Genomic DNA, 26156 nt, shown 5'->3' on the forward strand with positions numbered 1-26156 from the left:
TTTCTTCCACCTGTCCACCTCAGTAAGGTGGACTTGGAGCCCTGCTCAGCCCCAGAGATACTGCTCAAGAGGTGCACCCATCTCATTCCACGTAAGCAAACCCCAGATCTGTGTGAATTTCTGTACAACTGTCATGAAAGTATCCAAACTCCAAGTTCCCCCCAGACTGGAATAGGTAATGAGCCTGTCGGAGACATTTCAGGTGGTCTGGGCCCCCATAAATTAACCCAGCTGCATGGAGGACGGAGACGCAGGTGAAACTAAGACACACACAGTTCCATCCCTGAAACCACCGTGGGCTTTATTCATCTCTGAAGCCGCCTCTGGTACTGCCGCCCTGGTCCTTTGGCAAGTGGCTGGGCAGGCGACACAGGCGGGCTGCTACTTGAGAAGCTTCCTCATGGTGCCCAGGGATGGGCTCCTGTACTGCTTCCCGAAGTGGTTCCAGTGGTTCAGGTAGTTAAAGAGCTGATAGAGCAGCAGCCGCCTGTCAAACCCTGGAGCCTTGGGGACCTTCCGGTGGTAGGCGGTGAAGAAGGGCCTGGGAAACCCCCCGAACATCAAGGCAATCGCCAGTTCAAACTCAGAATGACCGTAGAAGGAGGCCGGGTCGTAAATAATGGGGCCGGTGTCGTCCTCGGCCACATTTCCTGACCAGAGATCCCCATGAAGAAGGGCGGGGACAATCTCTAGGCCACAAAACAAATCTGGGATCTTCACCTAAGAAAATAATTATTGTACACAGAGTTATCACAGGCCTGGGAGCCACAGTCTCCTCATCCAGTACTTGGAAATAAGGCAAAGACGACCTTGTGTTTGCTCAGGGTCCAGCCACCACTTTGTACCAAGCCCAGGGATAAGGATCCTCTGACTCCAGGGAAATGTAATTTTGTCTTAGTATTTACTACTAATTTAGGTCTAGAAGCGCTACAATTTAATGATTTCCATACAGTAGAGAACCTCAGAGGTTATGATTTTATTGTCATGTAGAATATGAACTGTACAACCTGAGTGGAGTCTTTTTGTATGTAACTTAGCAAACTTTCTGCACTATTCTTTTATTTCACAGCACATATATATCTGCACCTCTTTTGTAGCCTGATTACTTACTTCAGCAATGAGTTAAATAAAATTTCTTTGATGCATGCTGATAGACTGATATGCGAGTTCTGTTTTTAACATTTTGAGAGTTACGTTTTAAAACCAATCACTCTGGTTTCAAAGTGCTACCCACACCTGCTCTAAGAGGTAAGACGTTGCCTTGGTGAAAAAAACAGCATAAGAATGGACAAGAAAGTAATAGTAAATGCCACCATTCACAAGCCAAACACCTACATTTCACATGAGCAAAGTTTGAGGTAAAGTACCTGGTGACCAAGCACACGGGAGAGGTGCACTCAGGGATCAAGTATGCCCTCAGGTCCCATCCCCTTCTCAGCTTCCCCATCAAGCCAATAGTCAGGACACTTCTGGGTCCACGACTTGACCAGCTCTGCTCCAGGCTCAGCAGTCCCCACTCTGGCTCTGTTCTAGCAGGGGGTCCCACACAAATGTGGTAGGCTCATAAGAGAACAGCCCCTCTCCCAGAGGATAACTGCTGTGCCCACCTGTAGCTGTGACCAGAGTTCTCGTGCCTCTCGGTCAGCATAGTCCTTCTCAATGAGGTCCAGCTGTGCTTGGAGCCGGTGCCGGGTGAAGAAGGTTGGCCAGTCATCCTGCCACTCGTTCACCTGAGCAACAAGGGAAAGGAGGGGCTGGTGCTGCAGCTGGTGGTCACAGGACAGAGGTATGCATGGCATCTGCCTAAACCCTAAAGCAACCACTAAAAGAGCACAGCAAATGTTATCGCTGTCCAACAAGGGAGATAAGATGGAATCATTAAAAATACTTACTTAGGGACTTCCCTGGTGACGCAGTAGTTAGGAATCTGCCTGCCGAATGTAGGGGACACGGGTTCGGGCCCTGGTCCGGGAGGATCCTGCGTGCCGCGGTGCAACTGGGCCCATGCGCCACAGCTGCTGAGCCTGCGCTCTAGAGCCCGCGAGTCACAACTACTGAAGCCCACACACCTGGAGCCCGTGCTTCCCAACAGGAGAAGCCGTCGCAGTGGGAGGCCTGTGCGCCGCAACGAAGAGAGGCCCTGCTCGCCACAGCTGGAGAAGGCCTGTGCGCACAGCAACGAGGACCCAATGCAGCCAAAAATAAATAAGTAAATTATTTAAAAATACTTAGTTAGGGCTTCCCTGGTGGCGCAGTGGTTGAGAGTCTGCCTGCCGATGCAGGGGGCACAGGTTCGTGCCCCGGTCCGGGAAGATCCCACACGCCGCGGAGCGGCTGGGCCCGTGAGCCATGGCCGCTGAGCCTGCGCGTCCAGAACCTGTGCTCCGCAATGGGAGAGGCCCGCATACCGCAAAAATAATAATAATAATACTTAGTTAATTCGAAAGAGAGATAAAGAATAAAAGGGGAGCAAAGAACAGAGAAGACAAATAAAAAAGAAATGACAACAGTTCCAAATCTAACCATATCAATAAGTACATTAAAAGTTAATTCGAAAGAGAGCATAAAGAATAAAAGGTGGGGGCTTCCCTGGTGGCGCAGTGGTTGACAGTCCGCCTGCCGATGCAGGGGACATGGGTTTGTGCCCCGGTCCGGGAAGATCCCACATGCCGCGGAGCAGCTAGGCCCGTGAGCCATGGCCGCTGAGCCTGCGCGTCTGGAGCCTGTGCTCCGCAACGGGAGAGTCCACAACAGTGAGAGGCCACGTACCGCAAAAAAAAAAAAAAAAAAAAAGAATAAAAGGTGCGACTTCCCTGGTGGTGCAGTGGTTAAGAATCCGCCTGCCAATGCAGGGCACACGGGTTCGAGCCCTGGTCCAGGAAGATACCACATGCCGCGGAGCAACTAAGCCCATGCGCCACAACTACTGAGTCTGCGCTCTAGAGCCTGCAAGCCACAACTACTGAGCCCACGTGCCACAACTACTGAAGCCCATGGGCCTAGAGCCCAAGCTCTGCAAAAAGAGAAGCCACCGCAATGAGAAGCCCGCGCACCGTAACGAAGAGTAGCCCCCGCTCGCGGCAACTAGAGAAAGCCCACGCGCAGCAATGAAGACCCAACAACGAAGACTCAATGCACCAAAAAATAAATAAATTTATAAAAACAACAACAATAAAGAAAAAAGAATAAAAGGGGAGCAGAGAACAGATAAGACAAATAAAAAAGAAATGACAACAGTTCCAAACCTAACCATATCAATAAGTACATTAAATGTGTCTAAACACCCCAGTTAAATGACAAGAGATCAACAGGTTAGAAAAATAAAGCAATTATTTTTAATCCAATTATATTTTTTAACCAAATTATAAGCTGTGTACAAGAAATGCACTTTATATATAAAAACAGAAACAGGTTAAGAGGATAGAAAAAATAAATCATGCTAACACTAGTCAAAAGAAAGCTGGAGGGCTTCCCTGGTGGCACAGTGGTTAAGAATCGCCTGCCAATGCAGGGGACACGGGTTCAAGCCGTGGTCTGGGAAGATCCCATATGCCATGGAGCAACTGGGCCTGCATGCCACAACTACTGAGCCTGTGCTCTAGAGCCCGTGAGCCACAACTACTTAAGGCCACGCGCCTAGAGCCCGTGCTCCGCAATAATAGAAGCCACCGCAATGAGAAGCCCGCGAACGGCAACAAAGAATAGCCCCCACCCACCGCAACTAGAGAAAGCCCGCACACAGCAATGAAGAGCCAACACAGCCAAAAATAAAAATTAATTAAATAAATAAAATTTAAAAAAAGAAAGCTGGAGTAGCTATGTTAATACGGAAGTAAATTTCAGAGCAAAGAATATCACCAAGTATAAAGAAAGTCATCTCACTATGGAAAGGAAGTCAACTGATGAGGAAGATATAATAATCCTAAATAATTATGTCCCTAATATATGGCAAACAAGCACATGAATAGATGCTCCACATCCTTAGTCATCAGGGAAAACAGAACCTCACTGAGATACCTCACAATCACTAGGATGGCTACAATTTTAGAAAAAGGAAAATACCAAGTATGTGAGGATGCCGAGGACCTGGCATGCTCCTACACTGATGGTGTGAATGTAAAATGGTATAACCACTTCGGAAAATATTTTGGTAGTTTCTTAAAAAGTTAAATATAAGCCTACATTTGACCTAGTCATTGGCTCCTAGGTATTTACCCAAAATAAATGGAAGCATTTGTCCACACAAACTCTTGCACATGAAGGTTCATAGCGGCTTTATTTGTGAAAGCAAAACCCGGAAACAACTCAGATGTCCATCAATGGATAAACACACTGTGGTTTATCATACCATGGAATGGACTTTTGACACAGGCAACAACAGGGATGAATATCAAAATGTTTGTGCTAAGTGAAAGAAGCCAGACAAAAAGGAGTACACACCATATGATTCCATTTATATTAAATTACACAAAATGAAAACCTATCTATGGTGATAGAAAACAGATCAGCAGTTGCCAGGGGCAGGGAAGGGCAGGAGGAAAACATTACAAAAGGGCAGGAGGACACTTTCTTGGTGATGGATATACTCATTGACCTGACTGCGGTTAGCGGTTCACAGGCACATACATATGTCAAAACTTACCAAACTGTACATTTTAAATAGGTGCAGTTTATTTTATGTCAGTTATACTTTAATAGAGTTGTTTAGAAAAAAAGATGAAAAGCTTATTTTATACAAAGGGTTACTTTGTGAAATTCCTTAAGGGAGGAACGTTCCGGAGAGCATGCGTCCCTGGTCAGCATCCTCAGCATGGAGACTCCCTGTGCAGAGGGTTGTGGTGGCTGAGGCCCTGTGTTCACCCCCTTGGTGCTAGGTGCACCTCAAGAGAAGGCGGGAGACCCCCTCCCCAAACAGCCTGAGGCGTATGGGATGGCATGCCCTCGTGCTCCATCTGCCTGCCCAGGCCCCTAGTGTCCCAGCCTCGGTCTACCTCCTAGACGACCAGGTCATGAAGACACAGCTGGAGACCAGCACTGGCTAGCCCTCCACCTGAACCAATGGGCCATGATGCCCTCACCCACGAAAATATATGACCTTCCCCTGAGCTACCAAAGGTGGGGCCGCCTGGGTGCATAGCTGGTAGGAGGACCCAGCTTTCACCTGGACCAGGTGGGTCAGGATGTGTGGCAGTCAGGGCCTATGCTCTGAAGCCAGACAGGGCCAAACCCTGGCCCCTCCGCTTACCAGCTGCATGACTCAGGTACCACCTGGCTTCTCTGCACATCATTTTCCTCATCCATAAAACGGGTCAATGGCAACCCGCCTCCTGGTGTTGCGATGGCAACTGGGGAGTTGAGTCGGACACAGCAGCAAATAAACTGTGTCAGTCCTCTGACCGAGCCAATGGCCCCAACAGGGCTCAGCTCACTAGGTGCCACCATTCAGGGTTGCCCCATGAATGGCTGCAGTCCCTAAGGGCTCACTCAGTCCTCCCAAGGAGCAGGGAGCCTCTTGAAACTTCAGGCTGGTCCATCCATGCTATGTCCATCGGACACTCCATCCAGTACCATCTTGTCACAGCACAAGGAGGTGGACCAGGTGGCCTCCCAGGTTTCCTGCCCCCTCCTGGCTGGGCTGCAGCTAAACTAGGTTGGTTCACTGATCCTGGACTCTGAAGGGGCACTCGGGGGCTGCCTGTGTCCCTAACAGGCCAGCCCCATCCTCACCTGCTTCACACATCAGGGTTCTGTGTACAAGTTCATTCCTCAGTTCTTGAAAAGCCACTGTGTGAGGTCAACCAAATCTCTGTAGACTCATAGCTCTTCAACTCAACATCTGAAGCAGGACAACAAGCCATATTTGGCCATACTGGGCTGGGACCACACTATTGTGCTGGTCACTAGCTCCAGACAGGTGTGTAACCCCCAGGGGAGCTGGCTTCAGCAGAGATTCACAGGGTCTTAACAAGCCTGGTAAACCACCAGGTACAGTTCTAGGGACCCCAGATGTGAGGGCTACCCCTTGAATAAGATCCCTAAATCTGCCTCCAGCTTCATAAGGATCTTGCCTCTAGTGACCTCCACCTGGAAGAACAGACCTCTGCCCACACCAGGCAGACATAAAAGTATATCTATTGTACAATATGATTCCATTTATATGAAATGTCCAGAATAGGCAAACCCTAAAGACAGAAAGAGATTCATGGTTGCCGGTGACTGAGGGCGGGGGAATGGGGAGTGGCTACTAATGGGTATGTGGTTTCTCTTTGGGGTGATGAAAATGTTTTGGAGTCAGATAGTGGTGGTGGCTGCATAACACTGTGAATATACTAAAAACCACTGAACTGTACACTTTAAAAGTGACATTTATGTCACTGAATTACCTCTCAATAGTACTAATAGTTTTTTTTTTTCAATAGTACTAATAATTTTTAAAGGCCCCAGGAGACGGGCTGAGTGACCAGGACTTAGTCCCTGACCTCTAATGCTGCCTTACCCCCACCCACTTCCATCCTCCACACTTAGCACATGCCCTCCTGTGATACGGCCTTTGCACCTGCTGTTTCCTCTGCTCAGAATGCTCTTCTACCTGCCTCACAGCTCCCCACCTCCTCTGAGCTCTGCTCAGTGAACCTCGACATCTACTCTCCCCAGCCCATTTATCACAACTCACACTCTGCTTTCAGAAATCAGGTAGTCAGGGGCTTCCCTGGTGGCACAGTGGTTAAGAATCCACCTGCCAATGCAGGGGACACGGGTTCGAGCTCTGGTCTGGGAAGATCCCACGTGCCGCGGAGCAACTAAGCCCATGCGCCACAGCTACTGAGCCTGCGCGTCTGGAGCCCGCGCCTCTGGAGCCTGTGCTCCGCAACAAGAGAGGTCACGATAGTGAGAGGCCCAAGCACCGCGATGAAGAGCGGCCCCCGCTCGCCGCAACTAGAGAAAGCCCTCGCACAGAAACGAAGACCCAACACAGCCAAAAATAAATAAATAAATAAATAAATAAATTTATAAAAATAAAGAAAAAAGAAGAAATCAGGTAGTCAGACTTGCTGGTGCCCAGTGGACTGGCACTCTGTCACACACAAGGGGTGGGGTGACCAGCATTGGGGCATCAGGAACTAAGCAGAAGCATCCTCGCCCAGGCACTCACCTGTGGGATGAAGCCGCAGCACGTCACCGTGTGGAAGCCGAACTTGCTCACATACTGGGGCCCGGCACCCTCAGCCCTCTGGCCTGTCAACAGAAAGTGCTGCTTGGCTTTCTCTTAAATGTCAGACCTCAGCAGAGCATCAGGATGGGCCTGGGCTGCACCACTGGAACATGGGTGGCTGAGGTTATACTACACATGGTAGCAATTGGTCCACACATGGACCAGCAAGGACACGCCTATCTCAAGCACACTGGACAGCAGAGGGGTCATGAGCTGATTCTACCAGCTTATCATCAAAATTCTTATTTAACAATCTCTTTTTTCACACTGCGGTCTACAGGCAGGTGGTGTGCAACCCAACCCATTACTGAAATATCCCCCCTAAGCACCAACCCAGGGTAGATGCACCCAGGTCAAGGGTGCACAACTGCAGTCTGAACATACCCACTCTGTTCTCCTCCTCCCTCAACTTCTCCCTGAGCTTCTGGTTGTAAAGGTGCAAATCTGCCATCTGGTCTCCAAGTTTTGATGCCTGACTGAGGAAAGAAGAAATGCAGCCAATTAAAATAAGAAACAACAACCAGCTCGCATGTTCCATTTTGAGAAATGTTTTAAAAACTACTCTCTGTTCTTTAAAAACTGAAAAAAATGAACTGTAGGCAATGACCTCCAAAAAACAAAATAGTATAAAATCACCAAGAGGGGTAGGCTTCTGTTGAAGCTCACAGAGGTACTGGGAATTAAGGGACAAATCAAGGGAAAAAGTAATGTTAAGTAGAGTAAAAAAAAAAAAAAAAAGGCTCCCAATTTTTGTAAAAACAAATGTAAATCACATATAAGAAAAAGACTGGGATGATAATCACACACCAAAATGTAGCAGTGACTGCTCCCTGCTTCTGGGATGACGGGTGCCTTTAGTTTTCTTTACATGAGTTTGCGTCTTCCACCATTTTTTAAACAATGAACATACATAACTTTAATAATTAGAAAAAAAAATTAAGGACTTCAGATAATTACTAGATCAGACCTCACTGCCCAAACTGAGCTGGCACGGGTGCCCTCTGAGCACAAAGCAATGGATGGTTCAAACACGCTTATTTGGCACAACTTTGTGGAGCCAAACTAACCTCGGACTCTGACCCTGCATGGAAAGCAAGAGCTCCTGCCTCCATCAGGGATGGCAGGTGTGGCTCTGGGCCCTGCCTCTGCTCCCTGCATGGAGTTGTATGGGCAGCTCAGCAAGAGGCTGCTCCCCCTCTCTCTCATCTTCCTCTCTCTGTCTCTCTGTCTCCCTCTCTCTCTCTCTCTCTCTCTCTCTCTCTCTCTCTCTCTCACACACACACACACACACACACTCTCTCTCTCTCTCTCTCTCTCTCTCTCTCACCTGCTCAGGCCCCTCATCTTCAGATGCTCCATCACAAAGGCAGCCCCACCTCCAGGCAGGTCAATCACCTTGATAGGCTGAGGCGCCCGCACCAGGCCAGTGCTCCGAAGAGCCTCCAGGCTCGCCATCTCCCCCTCAAACATCTGCCGGGCCTGCGTCCAGAACATGGCCGTGAACTCCGATGCCAGCAAGGGCTATGCAGCCAGGCTGAGGCTCACAGCCCTGCACAGAAGCCACCATGTGGGATTGCAAGCACCCAGGACCTCCAGTTGCTGAAAACTGGCTGGGGAGCAAGGCATCAGCCCCCAGAGGGTGGGACGCAATGTGGCCCCCTTTGGATAGGAAGGGGCTGCGCTGAGAGCTTAGGGTGGACAGGATGCTGAGGCCTGCACCAAGTGCTTGCTCTGAGAGGTAAGGAAGCACAGGCCATGGGGGGTGGGGTGCTGGGGGTGCTGGGAGGTGCTGGGAGTGCCATGAAGGTACTGTGGGGTGGCGGGAGTGCTATGAGGTGTTGTAGTAGACCATGAGGGTGCTGGGGGTATAGTGGGGCGCTGTGGGGTGCCACAGGGTGCCATGGGGGTGCTGGTGGGGTGCCTTGAAGTACAGGTTAGTGGAGGGTATGCGGCTGGGCCTGGGTCCCCTTCCAGGTTACCTGCCCCCACGATGCCTTGAGCACTTACAGCAAATGAGAGGCAGCACAGGGCAGCATGGGGGGGCATGCCAAAGTGACTGGGGCACACACTTGGGGCGGGGGAAGGCAGGGGCTGGGGGGTCCAGGGCCAGTCCCCAGAGGCAAGCACCCACCAGGGCCTGGAGGCTGGGAAGGAGCCATGCACCCCACCCAAGAAGAAGACAGCCACTCCCCAGGGCAGCGGAACAGCCTCCACTGGGACCCAGGGGTCTTCCTACTTCTAAAACATTTTGTACAAATATCCCATTTTTAAATTAGGTGAACTCTCACCTTAGGTACACTACATCTGGGTTAAAAATGTGTTTGTTGGGCTTCCCTGGTGGCGCAGTGGTTGAGAGTCCGCCTGCCAATGCAGGGGACACGGGTTTGTGCCCCAGTCCTGGAAGATCCCACATGCCGTGGAGCGGCTGGGCCCGTGAGCCATGGCCGCTGAACCTGCGCATCCGGAGCCTGTGCTCCGCAACGGGAGAGGCCACAACAGTGAGAGGCCCGCATACCGCAAAAAAAAAAAAAAAGTGTTTGTTAACATGGTTTGTGAATACCTCTGGCTTACAGAATTAACCTTCGTGAACAAGATCAAAGCATCTATTTCCACACAGGAAAAGAATTCCATCCTTTAATTCAAGAACCTGAGGGGAGAATGTGCAAGGTGTCCTCCTAACTGCCAATCCACACCTAGAATCATGGAGTGGGCTGTCCAGTGACCCCCAGCCATGCTCCCAGGGTGAGACCCCAAACGTACAAGGGATGAGGACACTTGGGCTCCAGATTGCTTACATCCTGAGGGCCTCACCTATCACCTGTTCTCGTGTATTGATTGATCACCTCCTGTGTGCCAGCACTGAAGGTTTCAAGGGTGAAAAATGGGATCCCAGGGCTTCCCTGGTGGCGCAGTGGTTGAGAGTCCGCCTGCCGATGCAGGGGGCACGGGTTCGTGCCCCGGTCTGGGAGGATCCCACATGCCGTGGAGCGGCTGGGCCCGTGAGCCATGGCCGCTGGGCCTGCGCGTCCGGAGCCTGTGCTCCGCGGCGGGAGAGGCCGCAGCGGTGGGGGGCCCGCGTACCGCAAAAAAAAAAAAAAAAAAAATGGGATCCCAGCCTGGAAGAGCTTTCAGGAACCAGCTGCGAAGTTTCCAGGGCCAGCGTGAACCCTGAACCCAATACAGCTTCCCAGTGGGTGGGCCTTATCGTTTTGAGGGATTTGGGTACTGAAACCAGATTCTTTAACAGTTCCTGGTGCCAACAGAGCAGGGATGCCGGACCAATGCCGACCCACTGTCCATCCTAAACGTTGGCAGTTCCACAGGGGGACTGGAGGGGTCACTCTGGGATTTCCTCCAGCCCACAGCCAACACCCCCTCCCCACTGCCGCATCTCAAAGGGGCCTGGCCCACAGAGCACCAGGGGCCTCCTTGGAGCTGCCCACCAGGGCCAAGGGAGCGCCATCCTCAGCACCTGCGGTGCACACACTATGGTCAGTTTCTCCATCTGTAAAGTGTTACTATTTTCCATGTACATTTAACAGCAATATTTTAAGCGGGCAATGGAAACCAGGTCCAACACAAGCATGGCCTGTGAGTAGAAGGAACAGAAGAAGCCCGGCTCTCTGTGTCGCGCAAGGGTTCTTCCTGCCTCTTTCCATCTGCCGGGGAGGACCCAGGGGCTGTGGGGAACGGAGTCCAGAGCTGAGCCCCTGGGGAGTGGCAGAAGCAGCCCAGGACCCCAAGCTTCACCGACCCCCGTGCTTGAATGGTTGAGAAATTAAAACGGACACCAAAAACTCCTGTGCATCCAGGCAAAAGGAAGTAAATTAATCCCAGAGCAGACAAAACCTCGGAATCCCACAGAAAACGCTTGAGCCTCTGCAAGGCCGCAAGCTGACCCCAGGGCTGTGACTGCCAGGCCTGGCCCAGAACCAGACCGCGGCGCTCCCTCTCCCTGAGCCCCTGAGCGCCTGAGCCCCCTCACCACCTTCCTCTCCTCCCCCGCTTCCTTCCAGCCCTCCCCCACCCTCAACCCCTTCTCCCCTCCAGCTCCAGGTGCAGGCTCAGGCCGCAGGGAAGGGTGGGGTGGGACGGGATGGGGTGGGGGGCACGCACCAGCGTCCTGCGGTTGACCTTGATGAACACGGGACCGGCATCCGTGTCGTAGGCGCGTCCCTCGCTGATGCAGCCGGCCCCGGGGCTCCCGAAGGCGCGCAGGGTCGTGGTGCGCAACTCCGCGCGCAGCAGCTGCTCCATGGGGCCGGCGGCGGGATGGGGGACGGGAGACACGGGGACACGGGGGACCTGGGACCGCGCAGACAGCGGGGCCAGACGCGAGCTCGCCGCTGCCGAGGCAGCTGTCCGCGGTGGAGGCGTCTGTTTGGCCTAAGGGCTCCCAGCGCCCGGGTGTCCGGCCTCCCGGTCTCCCGGTCTTCCTCCCGCAGGAGAATGAGAGCGGGAGTTCAGTTAGGCCGGGCAAGCGCTCGCCGCCCCCATCCCATAGGCCAAGCCGGGCGGACCCAGCGCTATGGGAGGAGGGCGGAGCTCTCTGATAGGGGGACAGACGTGGGGGCGGTGCCCTCCCGTGTGTCCACAGTCAGTGAGCCTGGACCCGGCTGGGACTTGCCCAGAGGCCCTGTAGGGCCTGACCTCCCTGCACAGAGGCTTCCTGAACCCTCTCTGAGCCTCGGCCCAGAGCCCTCCCACCAAGCAATACCCAGGACAGTCCAGGGGAGATTGCCGTCCCTGGGATGCAGGTCACAGGCCTTGCTAGGTCTCACACTGTCCACAGAAGGCTGGCAGTCTTGACCACGTCCTGCCGGGCCCCAGGCACTGCCTGATGACACCGGTTGCTGGCACTGGGCTTGCTCATCAGGGCACCTGGTGCCCATCAGAGATAGAGTCTGCTCTTGGGCTTCTGATACCAGGCAGCTGACCACACCCGGAGTGGGACTTCTGATTACAGAGGCTGGCTGTCCCAGGAAGGGAGCTTCCTGGCACAGATGTGCCAGGACTTCCCTGGTGGTCCAGTGGTTAAGACTCTGCTCTCCCAATGCAGGGGGCCCAGGTTCCATACCTGGTCAGGGAACTAGATCCCACATGCCACAACTAAAGATCCCACATGCCGTAATGAAGATCCCGCATGCTGCAGCTAAGACCCGGTGCAGCCAAATAAATAATATTAAGAAAAAACACACACATGTATGTGTTTGTACACACACATGTGTTCAAAGGCATGTACACATGCATGGCCGAGAGCAGGTGGGCAGGAGACTGCTTGGCATCTGTAAGAAGGGTCTGACCCCCGCAAGTCTCCCTCCTCCCAGCTCTCCCTCTCAGTCTGGCGAAGCCCAAGCTCCTATTGCATCCCCAAAAGGGATCCGTGACAGTAAAGACAAGCTCTCGCACTTCTGCAGACATCTTTATTCTCGATGGGCAGTCCTGCTGGATATGGAATTCCAGGCTGTTCTTGCATCACTGAGATGGCTCTGTGGCCTCACCTTCCAGCTCCCGTGCTGTTGAGAAGCTGGAAACCAGTTGGATTCTTATTCTCTGCGTGGAAACTATTCTCTCTCTGGAGGCTTTTGGATCCTCTCTTTGTGGCCAGTATGTGACAATTCCCCAGGGAAGTGCCCAAGATGAGTCTCCTCTGGGCAGGACAGGTGGGCCATTTCAGGATGGAAACTTGGGTCCTCCAACCCCGGGAAGTTGCCTTCAGCTTCTTCAGCTTTTTCCTTATGATTTCCATCCTGTTTTCTCTGTTTTCTCGGAATTCCAAATCTTTGGTCTAAACCCAGTCCCAAAGCTGCCAGGGTCAGGTGCCCGTGAGCTCCACCCTTCTGCCCCTTCCTGCCCTTTCTTGCAGGAGACGCTGGTCTTGACTGAGCCCCATTCTGGGCTGTGGCCACGGTTTGCCCAAGCAGGGTCTGAACATGCTGGGTGGCAGCCAGGCAGGGGCACACCATCTTACTGGTCCCGAACCCAGGCACTTGGGGCTGCTCCCCAGGCCTCCCAGCTCCCATCTGGGCAGCCCTGGGTCCAAGGGCAGAATCCTCAGCATGAACACACATGCCTAGGAGAGAACTCTGACTTCGCAAACCAGCCCACCCTCCTCCCAAGCCTGCATTTGAGTTTTGGTTTGTGGTAGGAGGCTTAACTGGGAGATGTGACTCAGACACATCCAAGCAGCCCCTTCCCCACTACGGCCAGTCTCCTGGTTCCCCAAGAACCAGAATGATGGCTGCAAAGGTGCAGATGGCACCTCTCAGCCCCAACTGTAGCTAAAACTCAGGTAGCTATTGCAGGAGTTCTCAGGAAATGTATCTGGGGGTGTGAATTGGGGTGGTAGAACCAGCCAAGGTACTGGGGTCACTGTGCAGAGGAGCGACTCTCCTGCTCACTCAGACCCTTATGGTGAATACCAAGTCCAGTGGCACCGAGAAGGGAAATACAGCCCATGGCCAAATGTGTCCCATTGCTCCGTGTGGGGGGAGTCTCAGGAGGGTGGGGAGGGTGTAATGCTGCTCAGAAAAGGGGCACCAGGAAGGCAGCTGTGGGCACAGCCCCAGGGCCATCACAACAGCTCGTTCTGAAATCAGGCAGCTGGGGCAGGGGTTGGGATCCTAAGGCCTGGCTGCCAGCAGGGCCGGTGGTCGTGGTCCAGGTGTCAAGGCTAGCCCACCATCCTGGCCTTCACCATAAGCATAAGCACCATAAGCCCCCCACCCCTCACCCTGGGAGACAGGCTCTAGACATGCTGAGCAGTGTTTACTGGCAGGGCTCTCGCCAGGGAGCTAGTTCATCTCCAACAAGCCCATGGGTGTTGTTACCTGGGCCCACTTTATTTTTTATTTTTTTTAATTTATTTTATTGAAGTATAGTTGATTTACAATGTTGTGTTAATTTCTGTATAGCAAGGTGATTCAGTTATACATTTATATATTTTTTTCATATTCTTTTCCATTATGGTTTATTACAAGATATTGAATATAGTTCCCTGTGCTATACAGTAGGTTCTTGTTTATCTGTTTTATATATAGTTGTTTGTATCTGTAATCCCAAATTTCTAATTTATACTTCCCCTACCCGCTTTCCCCTGTGGTAACCATAAGTTTGTTTTTTGTGTCTGTTTCTGTTTCATAAATAAGTTCATTTATGTCATATTTTAGATTCCACATGTAAGTGATATCATATGGTATTTGTCTTTGTCTGATTTACTTAAGTATGATAATCTCTAGGTCCATCCACGTTGCTGCAAAGGGCATTATTTCATTATTTTTAATGGCAGAGTAGTATTTCATTGTATATATATACCACATCTTCTTTATCCATTCATCTGTCGATGGACGTTTAGGTTGCTTCCATGTCTCGGCTATTGTAAATAGTGCTGCTATGAACACTGGGGTGCATGTATCTTCTTTTTTTATATATAAATTTATTTTATTTTTGGCTGTGTTGTGTCTTCGTTGCTGTGCATAGGCTTTCTCTAGTTGCATCGAGCTGGGGCTACTCTCAATTGCGGTGTGCGGGCTTCTCATTGCAGTGGCTTCTCTTGTGGCGGAGCACAGGCTCTAGGCATGCAGGCTTCAGTAGTTGTAGCACGTGGACTCAGTAGTTGTGGCTCGCGGGCTCCAGAGTGCAGGCTCAGTAGTTGTGGCTCACGGGCTTAGTTGCTCTGTGGCATGTGGGATCTTCCCGGACCAGGGCACAAACCTATGTCCCCTGACTTGGCAGGCGGATTCTTAACCACTGCACCATCAGGGAAGCCCCACATGTATCTTTTTGAATTAGAGTTTTCACCTTTTCCAGATATATGATAGGAATGGGGTTGCTAGATCATATGGTAACTCTATTTTTAGTTTTTTTGTTTGTTTTTAAATTGCTCCTGGTTGAAAATCATGGGTTTTTTCCTTTTTTTTTTTATTTTGACTGTGCTGGGTCTTCGTTGCGGCACGCAGGCTCTTTGTTGTGGGCTTCTCTCTAGCTACGGTGCGCAGGTTTAGTTGCTCCTTGGCATGTGGGATCTTATTTCCCCAACCAGGGATTGAACCCGTGTCCCCTGCATTGGAAGGTGGATTCTTAACCACTGGACCACCAGGGAAGTGCTATTTTTAGTTTTTTTAGGGAAACTCCATACTGTTCTCCATAGTGGCTGCACCAATTTGCATTCCCACCAATGGTGTAGGAGGGTTCCTTTTTCTCCACACCCTCTCCAGAATTTATTTATAGACTTTTAATGATGGCCATTCTGACTGGCGTGAGGTCGTACTTCACTGTAGTTTTGATTGGCATTTCTCTAATAATTAGCCATGGTGAGCATCTTTTCATGTTGTCCATCTGTGTGTCTTCTTTGGAAAAATGTCTATTTAGGTCTTCTGCTGGGCCCACTTTAGGAATGGATTCAAAACTCACATAACTCACTTAAGACTCGCCTCTTGTACTGGTCCCACAGCCCCTAGTACAGCATGGTTTCCATGATACCTGAGGTGGAAGGTCTCCAGGCTTCTAAGACCATTCACTAGGATGGGTTCCTGACCCCTCAACTAGGATGCCATAGACACATAGTCCTGTGTGATGCAGGGCAAAGGTTTGCTAGATTCATGTCTGTTTGGAGCAAACTGGCACCTTCTTCCAGGGGTTGGGTGCACTGCTCTCTGAAGCAAACTGAACTTTCCAAAATGTGCATTTTCCTCCCTGATTTTGGCTATAATTTCCCAGATTCCCTCTGAATCCCAAACAGAATCCAGCCCATTAACATCATCCCATAACACAGTCCCAACAGTTTACAAGTGTCTTTCTGACACTGCCCTGCAGACATGAAGCTCAAGACAGCACAGTGGTGGCCTGTGGCCTCCACAGCTGCTGAACCACCCGAGTGGGACTTTGCACAGCAAGACGGAACCCTGTCAGAACCCCAGCCTTTTTTTTTTTTTTTTTTTTTTACAGTCGGGGCACCCACTTCGGTCAGACCCTCTTTCACGAGAATTCCCTCTGTCGTCTCAGCTGGTGGTCTGAGCCACAAACCTACAATGAGCCTAAGAGCGATCTCAAAACCCAAGCCCTGAAGATACACACTTCACTCCCAAGATAGCCTTCCAGGCCTCGCCTCAGTCTGTTCTGGACGCCACCAATTATACGATTTCCTGGTGTTTCGGAAGCAGTAAGTTAGATTTGAAGGAGGGGGAATGTGAGAGGACATGGGGACAATATTCCCCAATCCATTTGTGCCAGCTTATCCTCAGATGCACAGAGGGGCCTTCAGGGAACAGAACACTCCACAAACAGCAACTCTTGGGGGTCCAGTGGCCTTTGGGCCTGAGGTTTATACAATTTTGGCAACCCTTTATATAGGAATATATATACTTATGAATACAAAATTATATATAAAAGTAGATATTTTAGAATAAGCAATCGCAGCAAACTGCAGTTTAAAAAGCTGACAGAGGGGACTTCCCTGGCATCCAGTGGTTAAGACTCTGCGCTTCCACTGCAGTGGGCATGGGTTTGATCCCTGGTCAGGGAACTAAGATCCTGCATGCTGCCCGGCACAGCAAAAAAAAAAAAAAAAAAAAAGCTGATACTGCGCCATCACAAAAGCGGGGAAACACCATAAAATTGTCGCTTGAGTGCCTGCCATACCTCTGAGGTACTCCCCGATATCTCTGCCTTGACTGCACTCACTGGCGGCCTACCTAAGATGCGGCACTCCAGGAAAGCTCTGGCCTTGGCTCTAGTCCCTGGTAATGCTGGGCTGACATGGCGGGGGCCACCATGGGGCAGAAGCAGCCGCTCCCTGCACCTGACACAGCCCCCAGGCATAGGCCCCCCCCCATTCACCTGGTGGGATTCCTCAGCCCAGGGCCGGGGCCCCAGGAAGGGAAGGGGGGACCAGGGATACCTGCTGAGAGATTTGTGGGGGACAGGTTTCTCCCCAACATGCCTCCTGGCCCAGGCTGGGCTTGGAAGTTTCACGGCAGGTGTCCTGATGGGACAACCTCAGCCCCCGAGCACAGTGAGAAATTTCCTCCAACTGAAATACATCCTTCCTGTGTCATCTTTCGTCAATCAGACACACTTTGCGCATGGAGAAATTTTATTTATTTTTTATGCCACTGCCGCCACTGCAATGAAGAAACATCAATAACTGAGAGTTTAAAAAGGGTAATCATTAAAGTGATAAAAAAAAGTCACAGTCCTCTCTCCCGTCCCACAAAAAACAAACTCTGAAGGCATCAGTTCTGCTTCTGATTTCCACTGAGGGGCCCTGACCTGTAAACAGGAACAAAAAGATGAGAGGCAAACGTGTACGCACCCTATCGGACCCACCTCATGAAACACTGTCCTCTCTAACACCCGCATCCTCCAAGCCCTGAGCCAGAGCTGGCTTCTGGCTCAGGGGCCACCAACTGGCTTCTTCCCTGAAATGCAATTTGATAGTTATCTTCAACCTCCCTTTACTGTTAACCAAATCTCACAGGGTGAGAAGAACAGCAGTTAAACTGGACCTGAGGTCTTGTGTAGCAACAAGTCCTCAGGCCACACCTGCATCTGTCCTTATCTGGAAGCTCTGAGCTATTCTCTTACTGATCAAAGCCAAGAAAAAGTGTTAAGAAACAACAGTTGTACCTATTTACTTTCAGAATATATTACAAAGGCTTCCTGGCAAACAGCTCCGATAAATATTGAATTATGATTTAAACAAGGGAAATAAACACTCTCAGGCATCACTGAAACCACTGAAAGTTTATTCAAATCTTTACATAAAGGGACTTGTTAGCATCAATGCCATTCGTGAACATTTCTCACCACTGCAAGACTGAAGGAGGGAAACCACTGGTTTAGTGCTGGTTTCTACGACGCAAATGAACGACAACTCACAAGCTTTAGAAATCGGCAGTTGACGGCAGTTGACGGGCTGCCGACAGCAGTTCCCTGGCTCCTAAATCGACCAGGGACACTGAGGCGAGCAGTTTGGTCACTCCCAGAATGCGTCCAGACCTGCTCCGCCTGCGGCAGGTCCAGGGGCGGCACAGAAAGGAAGGAGAATGTGCTGGGTTTAGGACTGATCATCAGGAGGCGCTCCTAGACGACGCCTTCACGTCTAGACCCAAGTCTGACCCACCAAGAAGCATTACCCCGGACAGTAGGCCTCCCCTCTCCTCTCCTGGAGAGGAGACGGGGAGCCGGTGGGAAGGTGCCCTTGGTGGCAGCACCTGGCACTCTGGCTACCTCCCTTCTTTACCTTCGGGGCAGCTGCGGGTTGGACGCAGCCCGCCCTCCATTGGTCCCTTGGTTCACATCCAATTTCTAGTGCAGTTTTATCCAGCTATGAAGTCTCACTTTAGGGTGATAAAACCTTTTTTCTGAGATGTCACGTACTTTACAAGGCTTGGAAAGTTGGTTTGAAGCTACTCCAGGGTGTGAAGAAATGGGAAGAATCCCTGAAGAAGAGGCTGAGGAGGAACCAGAGGCTGGCCACAGGCGTCAGGTTAGGATCTGGTAACCCGAACTCAGGCCTCCCTCCCTCTCTCATTTGATGAGATTCCTCATGATGCTGAGGGAGGACCCTCTGTACCCTGATCCAAAGTGATTCCAGTGGTTCAAGTAGTGGAAGAGCTGATACAGCTTAAGGCGCTTCTCGAAGTCTGGGGCCTTGGGGACTTTGCTGTGGTAGGCGGAGTAAAAGGAGCCACTGAAGCCCCCAAACATGCCGGCTATCGCCAGCTCATACTCCGAGTGGCCATAGAAGGAAGCTGGGTCAAAAATGATGGGCCCAGAGGAATCCTCCGCCACGTTTCCTCCCCAGAGGTCTCCATGGAGCAGGGCTGGGACGATGTCCAGATCATGGAACAGGTCAGGGATCTTTAACTGCAGGGGAAATGAAGCCTTAGCAAAGTGACTGATGCACACAGGAGGGACACAGAGGCTTTTCTGAGTGTGGCTCCTAGTGCCCAAGCAGGGCCTGATCTGTGCACAGGTGCACAGACATGCCCACCTCCCATCCAGGCCCAGGCCCAGGTGGCTGCACCAGCTGCAGCGCCTTCCCATTAGGCCTGCAGGGCATGATGGGCACAGGCTGGGAGGGGCGACACTCACCTGCAGAGCAGCCCAGAGCTCACGGGCCTCCCTGTCCCCAGACCCCTGTTCCAGCAGGTCCATCTGAGGCTGAATGCGCTGCCGGGCATAGAATGTGACCCAGTCCCTCTGCCAGTCGTTCACCTGTGTGATTGACAGCAGAGCTCAGAGGAAAGCACCAGAGCAAAGGCGGAGCAGGCTGGTCCCCAGAGGCACCACTGCAGGGACCAGTGTAAAGGGGTGGAGCTGACCAGGCAGCCTGGGGGTCTGGAGGACGTGCTGGGACCGGCAGGTTCCCGGACAACCTCCCACAGCCTCCCACACATCTCAAGATCTGAACAGTGTGGACTGTGCCCCGTAGGATACTCAGTGCTCCCCTCCCAAGCAGCTACCTGCCTATCCTCGGAGGGCAAGGCCGCCATCTTACCCACTCAGCCCGAGTATGGCTCCCCAGGCTGAAATCCCCAGGGCAGCCAACCACAAAATCATAAAACTCAAAGTTACAATCCCTTTTCATTAAGCTACCTTAGAGAGTTTCCTACTTAAAATAAAACGCGGTTTAACTTCCTAATTTTCACCCACCTTGAAATCCAGCATCCTAACTTGCTGGTCCTTCTCTGCTCCTCTGAGCTTACCTAGCATGTGAGGTGGATACTCCTTATATACATTGCTTAAAATTAGCAAAGAAAAAAAAGGAGCAAAGACCTTTTACCAAATTTCACCAAAAAATAGAGAGGGTGTGCTTTCCGCAGCTGTTTCTGAACGGCTGCCCTGACTGGGAAATGCAGGCAAAATGGTGGTGTCACTCACCTGGGGGAGGTACCCGCAGCACGTCACCACGTCAAAGCCAAACTGGTCCACAAAGGGCCGCTCCACTTGCCCACCTCCTTTCCCTTGCAAGCAAAATGAAACGAGAGAGATGAGAGTCCCCTCGCTCCCTCGGGGCCAGCTCTGGGAGCTCAGAGAAGCTCTGAGGCCTCAGCGTGCCTTTCTCCACCTCGTGTCCTCATCCAAACAAGGGCCCTGGGCTCCGGGACTCAGGAACAGAGCCTGTCTCATCAGAGTCAACAATCCAGAATACCCACTCCTTCCCAGGATAGGCACCAGAGGATGCTCAGAGGAGTGACTACACTGTCTCCAAAAAAGGAGGGAAAATCCACCCCATAACCCATCAGGAAAGGACAGCTTTCAGTGGCCAGTTTAGCATTTGCCACTTATGAAAGATAAACTGCTGTACTTGTAAATGATCTCATCCTCTGCAGCTCCCTAAACTCAAAGCAAATCCAGAAGAACTGAACTACATGTAAGTGGAAGGGATGAGGCCGTCTGTCTGTCTAACACAGTAGGTTCTTGGTCGTCTGTTCCTGGTGTGTCTGCTACTCTGCCTAGCAGAGTAACCATATGGGCTACACATGGATTATCAAACGTCAAAGGATGAAAATCCTGGAAGACACCCTCAGTGCTACCACCACAGTAAGCCCTAAAAAGGTCAGACGTGAGGGCTATCGTCCTGAGTCTCACATGTGATTGTTCCTAGAAGAAAAGGCACGGTATGGTAAGCCAGAGAAACTTTGACAGGCTTTCTTCTGGGGAGTGAGAGGTCAAAGGAACCGTAATATGATAGGATTTTGAGTTCAGGGAATATTTCCTGTCTTTCAAATGCATTTTCGAGACAATACACTAATTGTATTCACTGTGTTCACTGCATCCCAAACATGCAGCCTTGGGGTTTACATTCCTTTCCTGTGGCAGCAACACAGGTCTGACTGTACACAGTGGCAGCACAACTCCACCCACACACCCATACTGGCCAGATGTCTTCCTCTGGGGTGGGTCCCTCGGGCCCACAGCCATACCCACTGTGCCAGCCTCCTTCTGGAGAGTCTCTCCAAGCCTCTTGTTATCTAGGTGTAGATCTGCCAGCTGGGTTCCAAGCTTTGCAGCATGACTGTAAAAACAAAAGACAGCCACTAAACTCATGGTACAAATGGGGACCCACCTCCATTTGAAAGGTCTCAGGCCACACAAAGTAGGTGAGACAGTAAGGGTACGAGTCTGTTCTGGTGAAGCAAGTGGAAGATGGAGGGCCTCATCTGAGTCTGCAGCCAAGTCATTTGTCAGCATCTCACCCTGAAATTCCTCTCCTGTTTGCTTTTGGCCCACAGAGTACATGCTGCTCATTCTGCAGAACCCAGGATGTGCCGGGTCACGGGTTCCTTCTATCACATCCCGCAAAATTATACCCCCAAATGCAAGCTTCCCACTCAGAGAAAGAACAAAGGCACCCAGAGGTGAAGGTGAAGCAAACGAACCTGCTCAGATACCGCATGTCCAAATGCTCCATCACCAGCATGCTGCCACCTCCAGGGGCATCGAGGACCTTGATGGGTTTGGGCACCTTCACTGTGCCTGTCTTTAGGATGGCAGTTAAACTTGCCATCTCACCTTCAAACATCCTTTTGGCCTGTCAGAGAAACAACCGGGGAGGGAAGAAGGAGGAAGAGCAAGGCTCTGTGTAGACATGTTTTCTCCAGCACCACAACCAAGGCTGACTGCAGACTCAATAGAACAGACAGCTTTTCCACTTTTCAGTAGAGCAGATTACATGTTCTGAAGCTGCACAGGAATTAGAGGGATTGTACTTTCTAGTCTTGTATATGTTTATGCTGTCATTGATCCCAGTCTCTCCAAAGAGAGGAATGTATGCCTGGTGCAGAGCTGGACTGTGTAACCAGTACCTCAACCACAGTCCTGTCCCAGGGGGCCTTCAGGCACAGGCGGCCCCCATCTCCGTGTGCCAGGAAGCTGGCATCACTTCTCACCCGAATGGACCACCAAGTCCTATGGCATCTCCTACCCGGCACTGGAAACCACCTCATCTCCACCACCTTTCCCATTTCCAGTCCAAAAGTCCTTGTTCCTGCTTTTGGAAGGCAAATCCCACCCTGGAACATACCCCCAGCTGTCACCCCACTTCCCTCATGACAGCCCCACAGGGCCTGGCCCTGCCCACATCCCCCCCTCATCTGGGCCCCGACCCGGGCTCCACCTCCACACTGACAGGCGGGCACACACACTCCTTGCGCTCCTGGATTACAGCCTTCTCTAAGTTCCCCAGAGATCCCTGGCCTCCTCCAGCCTGGAGACTTCCACACGCCATGTCACCTCTGCTTGGAACACCCCTCCCCCTTCTTTTGCCAAGTCAGCCCCTTCCCCGTCATGCTTCAGATTTCAACTTAATACCAGTTTTGATTTCTCAGAGAAATCTTCCCTAACTTACCAGGCTAAGTAATTCCTCCCCTTTAAAGTATCTTTTTTTTTAAAGTAAAATTTCTACAGACGTATATGAAGAAAACTGCACAGCTCAGAAGCATCCACCTCTAATTCTCCCAAAGTCAGCACATCCACGGGACGGCCACCCGGCATTCCTCTCCTCCCAGCCACTACCACCCCACCCGCACATTTGTCTGTCTGCTTTGTCATCTCCACAGAGGCAGATGGCCAGGCCTCTTCATTCCACACTGCATTTGTTACGCTGGTGCATCAACAGTAAGAGTTTATTCTCTCTGCTGTGTAGAGCTTGCTGTGCAAATGTTCTAAAACGTGTTTGTCCAGTCTACTGATCAAGGACACTGCTTCCAGTTTGGGGTCACTACGAACAGTGTTGCCATGGACATTCTTCTACTTCTACTTCTCATAGTTACTAACTCTGTGACCTTGGTTTCCTCATCTGTAAAATGGGGTTAATAACAGTACCAATTTCATAGGCTTGCTGCCGTAATTAACTGAGTTAGCAGCTAACAGTTACACAGGCCATTCTAAACACTTTACAAACATTATTATTATACTACTTTGGAGAGCTAAAGTTCCTGAGGAGGAAAACAAGAACTGTGTCTTAAGGAGAATTTTCAGAGCATTCTCTGAAGACGAAGGAACACTGCTGGGCCCTGGCTATACTTTGTACTACAGCACTGGTTGTGCAGCGTAAAGGAAAGGATAAATTTCTTTTTTTTTTTTTGCGGTACACGGGCCTCTCACTGTTGTGGCCTCTCCCATTGCAGAGCACAGGCTCCTGACGCGCAGGCTCAGCGGCCATGGCTCACGGGCCCAGCCACTCCGCGGCATGTGGGATCTTCCCGGACCGGGGCATCAACCCATGTCCCCTGCATCAGCAGGCGGACTCTCAACCACTGCACCACCAGCGAAGCCCCGGAAAGGATAAATTTTTTTTTTTTTTTGGTCACACCACACTGCATGTGGAACTTCCCTACCCAGAGATTGAACCCATGCCCCCTGCATTGGAAGTGCGGAGTCTTAAATAATGGACCACCAGGGAGGTCCAAATTTTTTTAACTAAAAAAAAAATGTAGGGAGAGGTGAAGAAGGATCTATGAACACAGCTAGAGGCAAGGCTCCCTCACAGAAATGTCCACTACCATGTGGTCCTAAGTGTCTAACCCTAAGAACACTGCTCCTCCAGAATGGGACAAGGGCAAAGTAAGCATTAGCTGGGGTGCAGGGCTACAAAAGATCCAGAACTTAAGGGAGGAGCATGAGAGAAAGCCAACTACTCAAGCATGCAAAGGACAGATAAGCATAATCAAGAGAAAAAACTTAGACCAGGTCATTCCAGCAGAGAGTGAGAAGGAAAACAAAAAAGCAGCTATGTAGTCTTCTCTTAGAAGTCTGGAAGAAGACATTTTCACCTCCTAAAGGGCAAAGCATAAAGACAGTCCTTTTTTCCAATCAATCAGCAAATGTTTCCGCTATGGGCAGTACATCTGCATAACTCACACAGTATATTCCGAAGCAAACTAGAAAGAGACATGTTTGAAACTATCTACCAAAGGATTAGAAGGAACTTATGTGAAGATTAGCAAAAAGAAAATGGACTCTGATGACAATAAAAAGCAAGAACCAGAAGAAATAGCAGTAGCAGAACAATGTTTAAAAAGCACTACTGAGAGATTCCATTTTAATCATCAGAAAGTATTTGCTTCCCTGTAATCTACACCAAGTTCTGAATTATTACAAACACTAATGAAAGTGGAAATACAGCTGTGAAAAGGATGGAGCCACATAAGAGAAAAAGAACCCAGAGAAGGCCTGTGGTGGAAAGTAAGGAAGGACACCTCCACTACATTAGTACTGACTGGGGGAAACCAATGTAAAAGAGCAACTTCAAGAACCATTAGTTGTCAAATTCCTATAAAAGGGATGTACAGGATGACACGCAGCCAACCTCTGTAGAACAGAGTCGAAGGCTGGTCTTGAGAGAACAGCATCGTTTCAGAAAGAGATCATCCCACACCACTGAAGATGGGATTCTGCAATATGATTTCCAAAGAGAGGATAAAAGTGCTGAGGGTGTGTAACACGTAGGACTTAGTACTGGGGTCAGCACCTTCAGCCCTATCTGAAACAAGGCATTGTCCAGTCCTGCTCCTTGCCTACTGGAGCCATCCAGGGCCTCCCAGCTAACACTACAAGCATGACCCACCCAAAGTGCACAAAGAAGTGACATCAACGCCCCGGGGTAAGTCAACTTCAGCAGGGAGGCTCACCTATTTTAGACAGGAACCCTTGAGAAAACGTTCAGATACAAACAGAATGGAGAGACAGCCGAAAGGGGCTGAACTTTTGTGTTCCCCGAAAATTCAGAGGTTGAAACCTAACCCCCAAGGCGACGGTGTTAGGAGGCGGGGCCTTGGGAAGTGACCAAGCCAAAGGAGTGGAACCCTCATGAGGGGATTAGAGCCCCTATAAGAGACCCCAGAGAGCTCTCCTCCCCCTTCTGCCACATAAGGACACAGTCAGAAGTGGCCTCCACACCAGTGAAGGAAGCCTCACCACCATCTTGGACGTCCGGCCTCCAGACCCAAAAATATACATGTTCGTGTTTAAAGCCGCCCAGTGTTTACAGCCGCCCAGCAGACGAAGGCTACATTACTTTCAGTATTCAAAAAGGGTTTTGATCTCTGCAAGTTCAAATAAACCCCAGGACAAGGGACTTCTACTACCTGTCCTTGTTCAAAACTCGCCAAACAATGAATTTTCTCAAGGCAGCGGCCACCTGGGCCGCGTGAAAGCCACCCACAGCATCCACGCGGCGGTGGGGCACACGCCGGACGGGCCTGGACCCGCGCCGACCTCCCTGAGGTTCGAGAGGCCGCAGGGCTGAACCGCGGACCCCCCAAAACGCCAGGCCAGCCTGACAAAAAGAAGGGTCACCGAGCGCCTCCGCGGCCCTTAGACCCGGGCTCGGACGGCCCCGCCCGCGGACCCGGACCGGCTCCCGACGCCGAACCCGGACACGGACCCGGGACCACAGTCCCCCGCCCACTTCCCCCGCCCGCGGCAGCCCTGACCTCCGCCTTGGGGTTCACTTTCACAAACACTCGTCCTCTGTCCGTGTCGTAGCTCCGGCCCTGGCTAATGCACCCACCCCCCGAGTGACCCGTGGCCTTGACGGAGCCGCAGCCCAACTCCCGTTTCAGCAGCTCCTCCATGTCGCCCGCGCCCGGGCCGCGTACCCGCCTCAGACTGCACGCAGACGCCGCGACGCCGTGAGGACGCGTGGGGATTGGGTGAGGGGCGGGAGGGCGGGACCTGGCCGTGGGAGCGCGGGAGGGATTGGGGGAGGGAAAAGAAGGGGCGGGACCTGGCCGCGGGAGCGCGCGGGGATGGGGGAAGGGAGGGTCGACGGGAGGTGGGGGCGGGGCCGCCTTGTACTCCCAACCACCCCGAGACCCAGGTGGTTCTCCTCGCTACAGGATCGCCCTGGCCTTTCCCCGGACCTTACCTGTGACCTGCCGTTAACCTTGTGTGGCCCGTCCTGGTCTGGGGCACACCCCCTGTTCCAGCCCCC

General features: G+C 51.4%; 2 protein-coding genes across 3 annotated transcripts; both read right to left on the reverse strand.

Moving 5' to 3' along the window:
* Positions 1-280: 280 nt before the first annotated feature.
* On the reverse strand, positions 281-11731 carry FN3K (fructosamine 3 kinase). Of its 2 annotated transcripts, none has more exons than XM_033847163.2 (6): positions 11330-11731; positions 8541-8692; positions 7598-7689; positions 7154-7236; positions 1608-1730; positions 281-720 (listed from the first exon to the last, which is right to left on the reverse strand). In XM_033847163.2, exons 1-6 carry the CDS (start codon positions 11468-11470, stop codon positions 382-384), a joined length of 930 nt encoding a protein of 309 aa, XP_033703054.1. In that variant the 5' UTR covers positions 11471-11731; the 3' UTR covers positions 281-381. The 2 variants fall into 2 exon arrangements, with proteins under 2 accessions (XP_033703054.1, XP_073654211.1); XM_073798110.1 differs by lacking the exon at positions 11330-11731 and adding an exon at positions 9502-9681.
* A 6206-nt stretch (positions 11732-17937) lies between these two features.
* FN3KRP (fructosamine 3 kinase related protein) lies at positions 17938-25823 on the reverse strand. The gene is made up of 6 exons (XM_004329555.4): positions 25657-25823; positions 21601-21752; positions 21145-21236; positions 20099-20181; positions 19310-19432; positions 17938-19081 (listed from the first exon to the last, which is right to left on the reverse strand). Exons 1-6 carry the CDS (start codon positions 25795-25797, stop codon positions 18743-18745), a joined length of 930 nt encoding a protein of 309 aa, XP_004329603.3. The 5' UTR covers positions 25798-25823; the 3' UTR covers positions 17938-18742.
* Positions 25824-26156: the final 333 nt, after the last annotated feature.

Source organism: Tursiops truncatus, chromosome 20 (assembly GCF_011762595.2).
Source record: "Tursiops truncatus isolate mTurTru1 chromosome 20, mTurTru1.mat.Y, whole genome shotgun sequence".
NCBI classification, from domain to species: Eukaryota; Metazoa; Chordata; class Mammalia; order Artiodactyla; family Delphinidae; genus Tursiops; species Tursiops truncatus.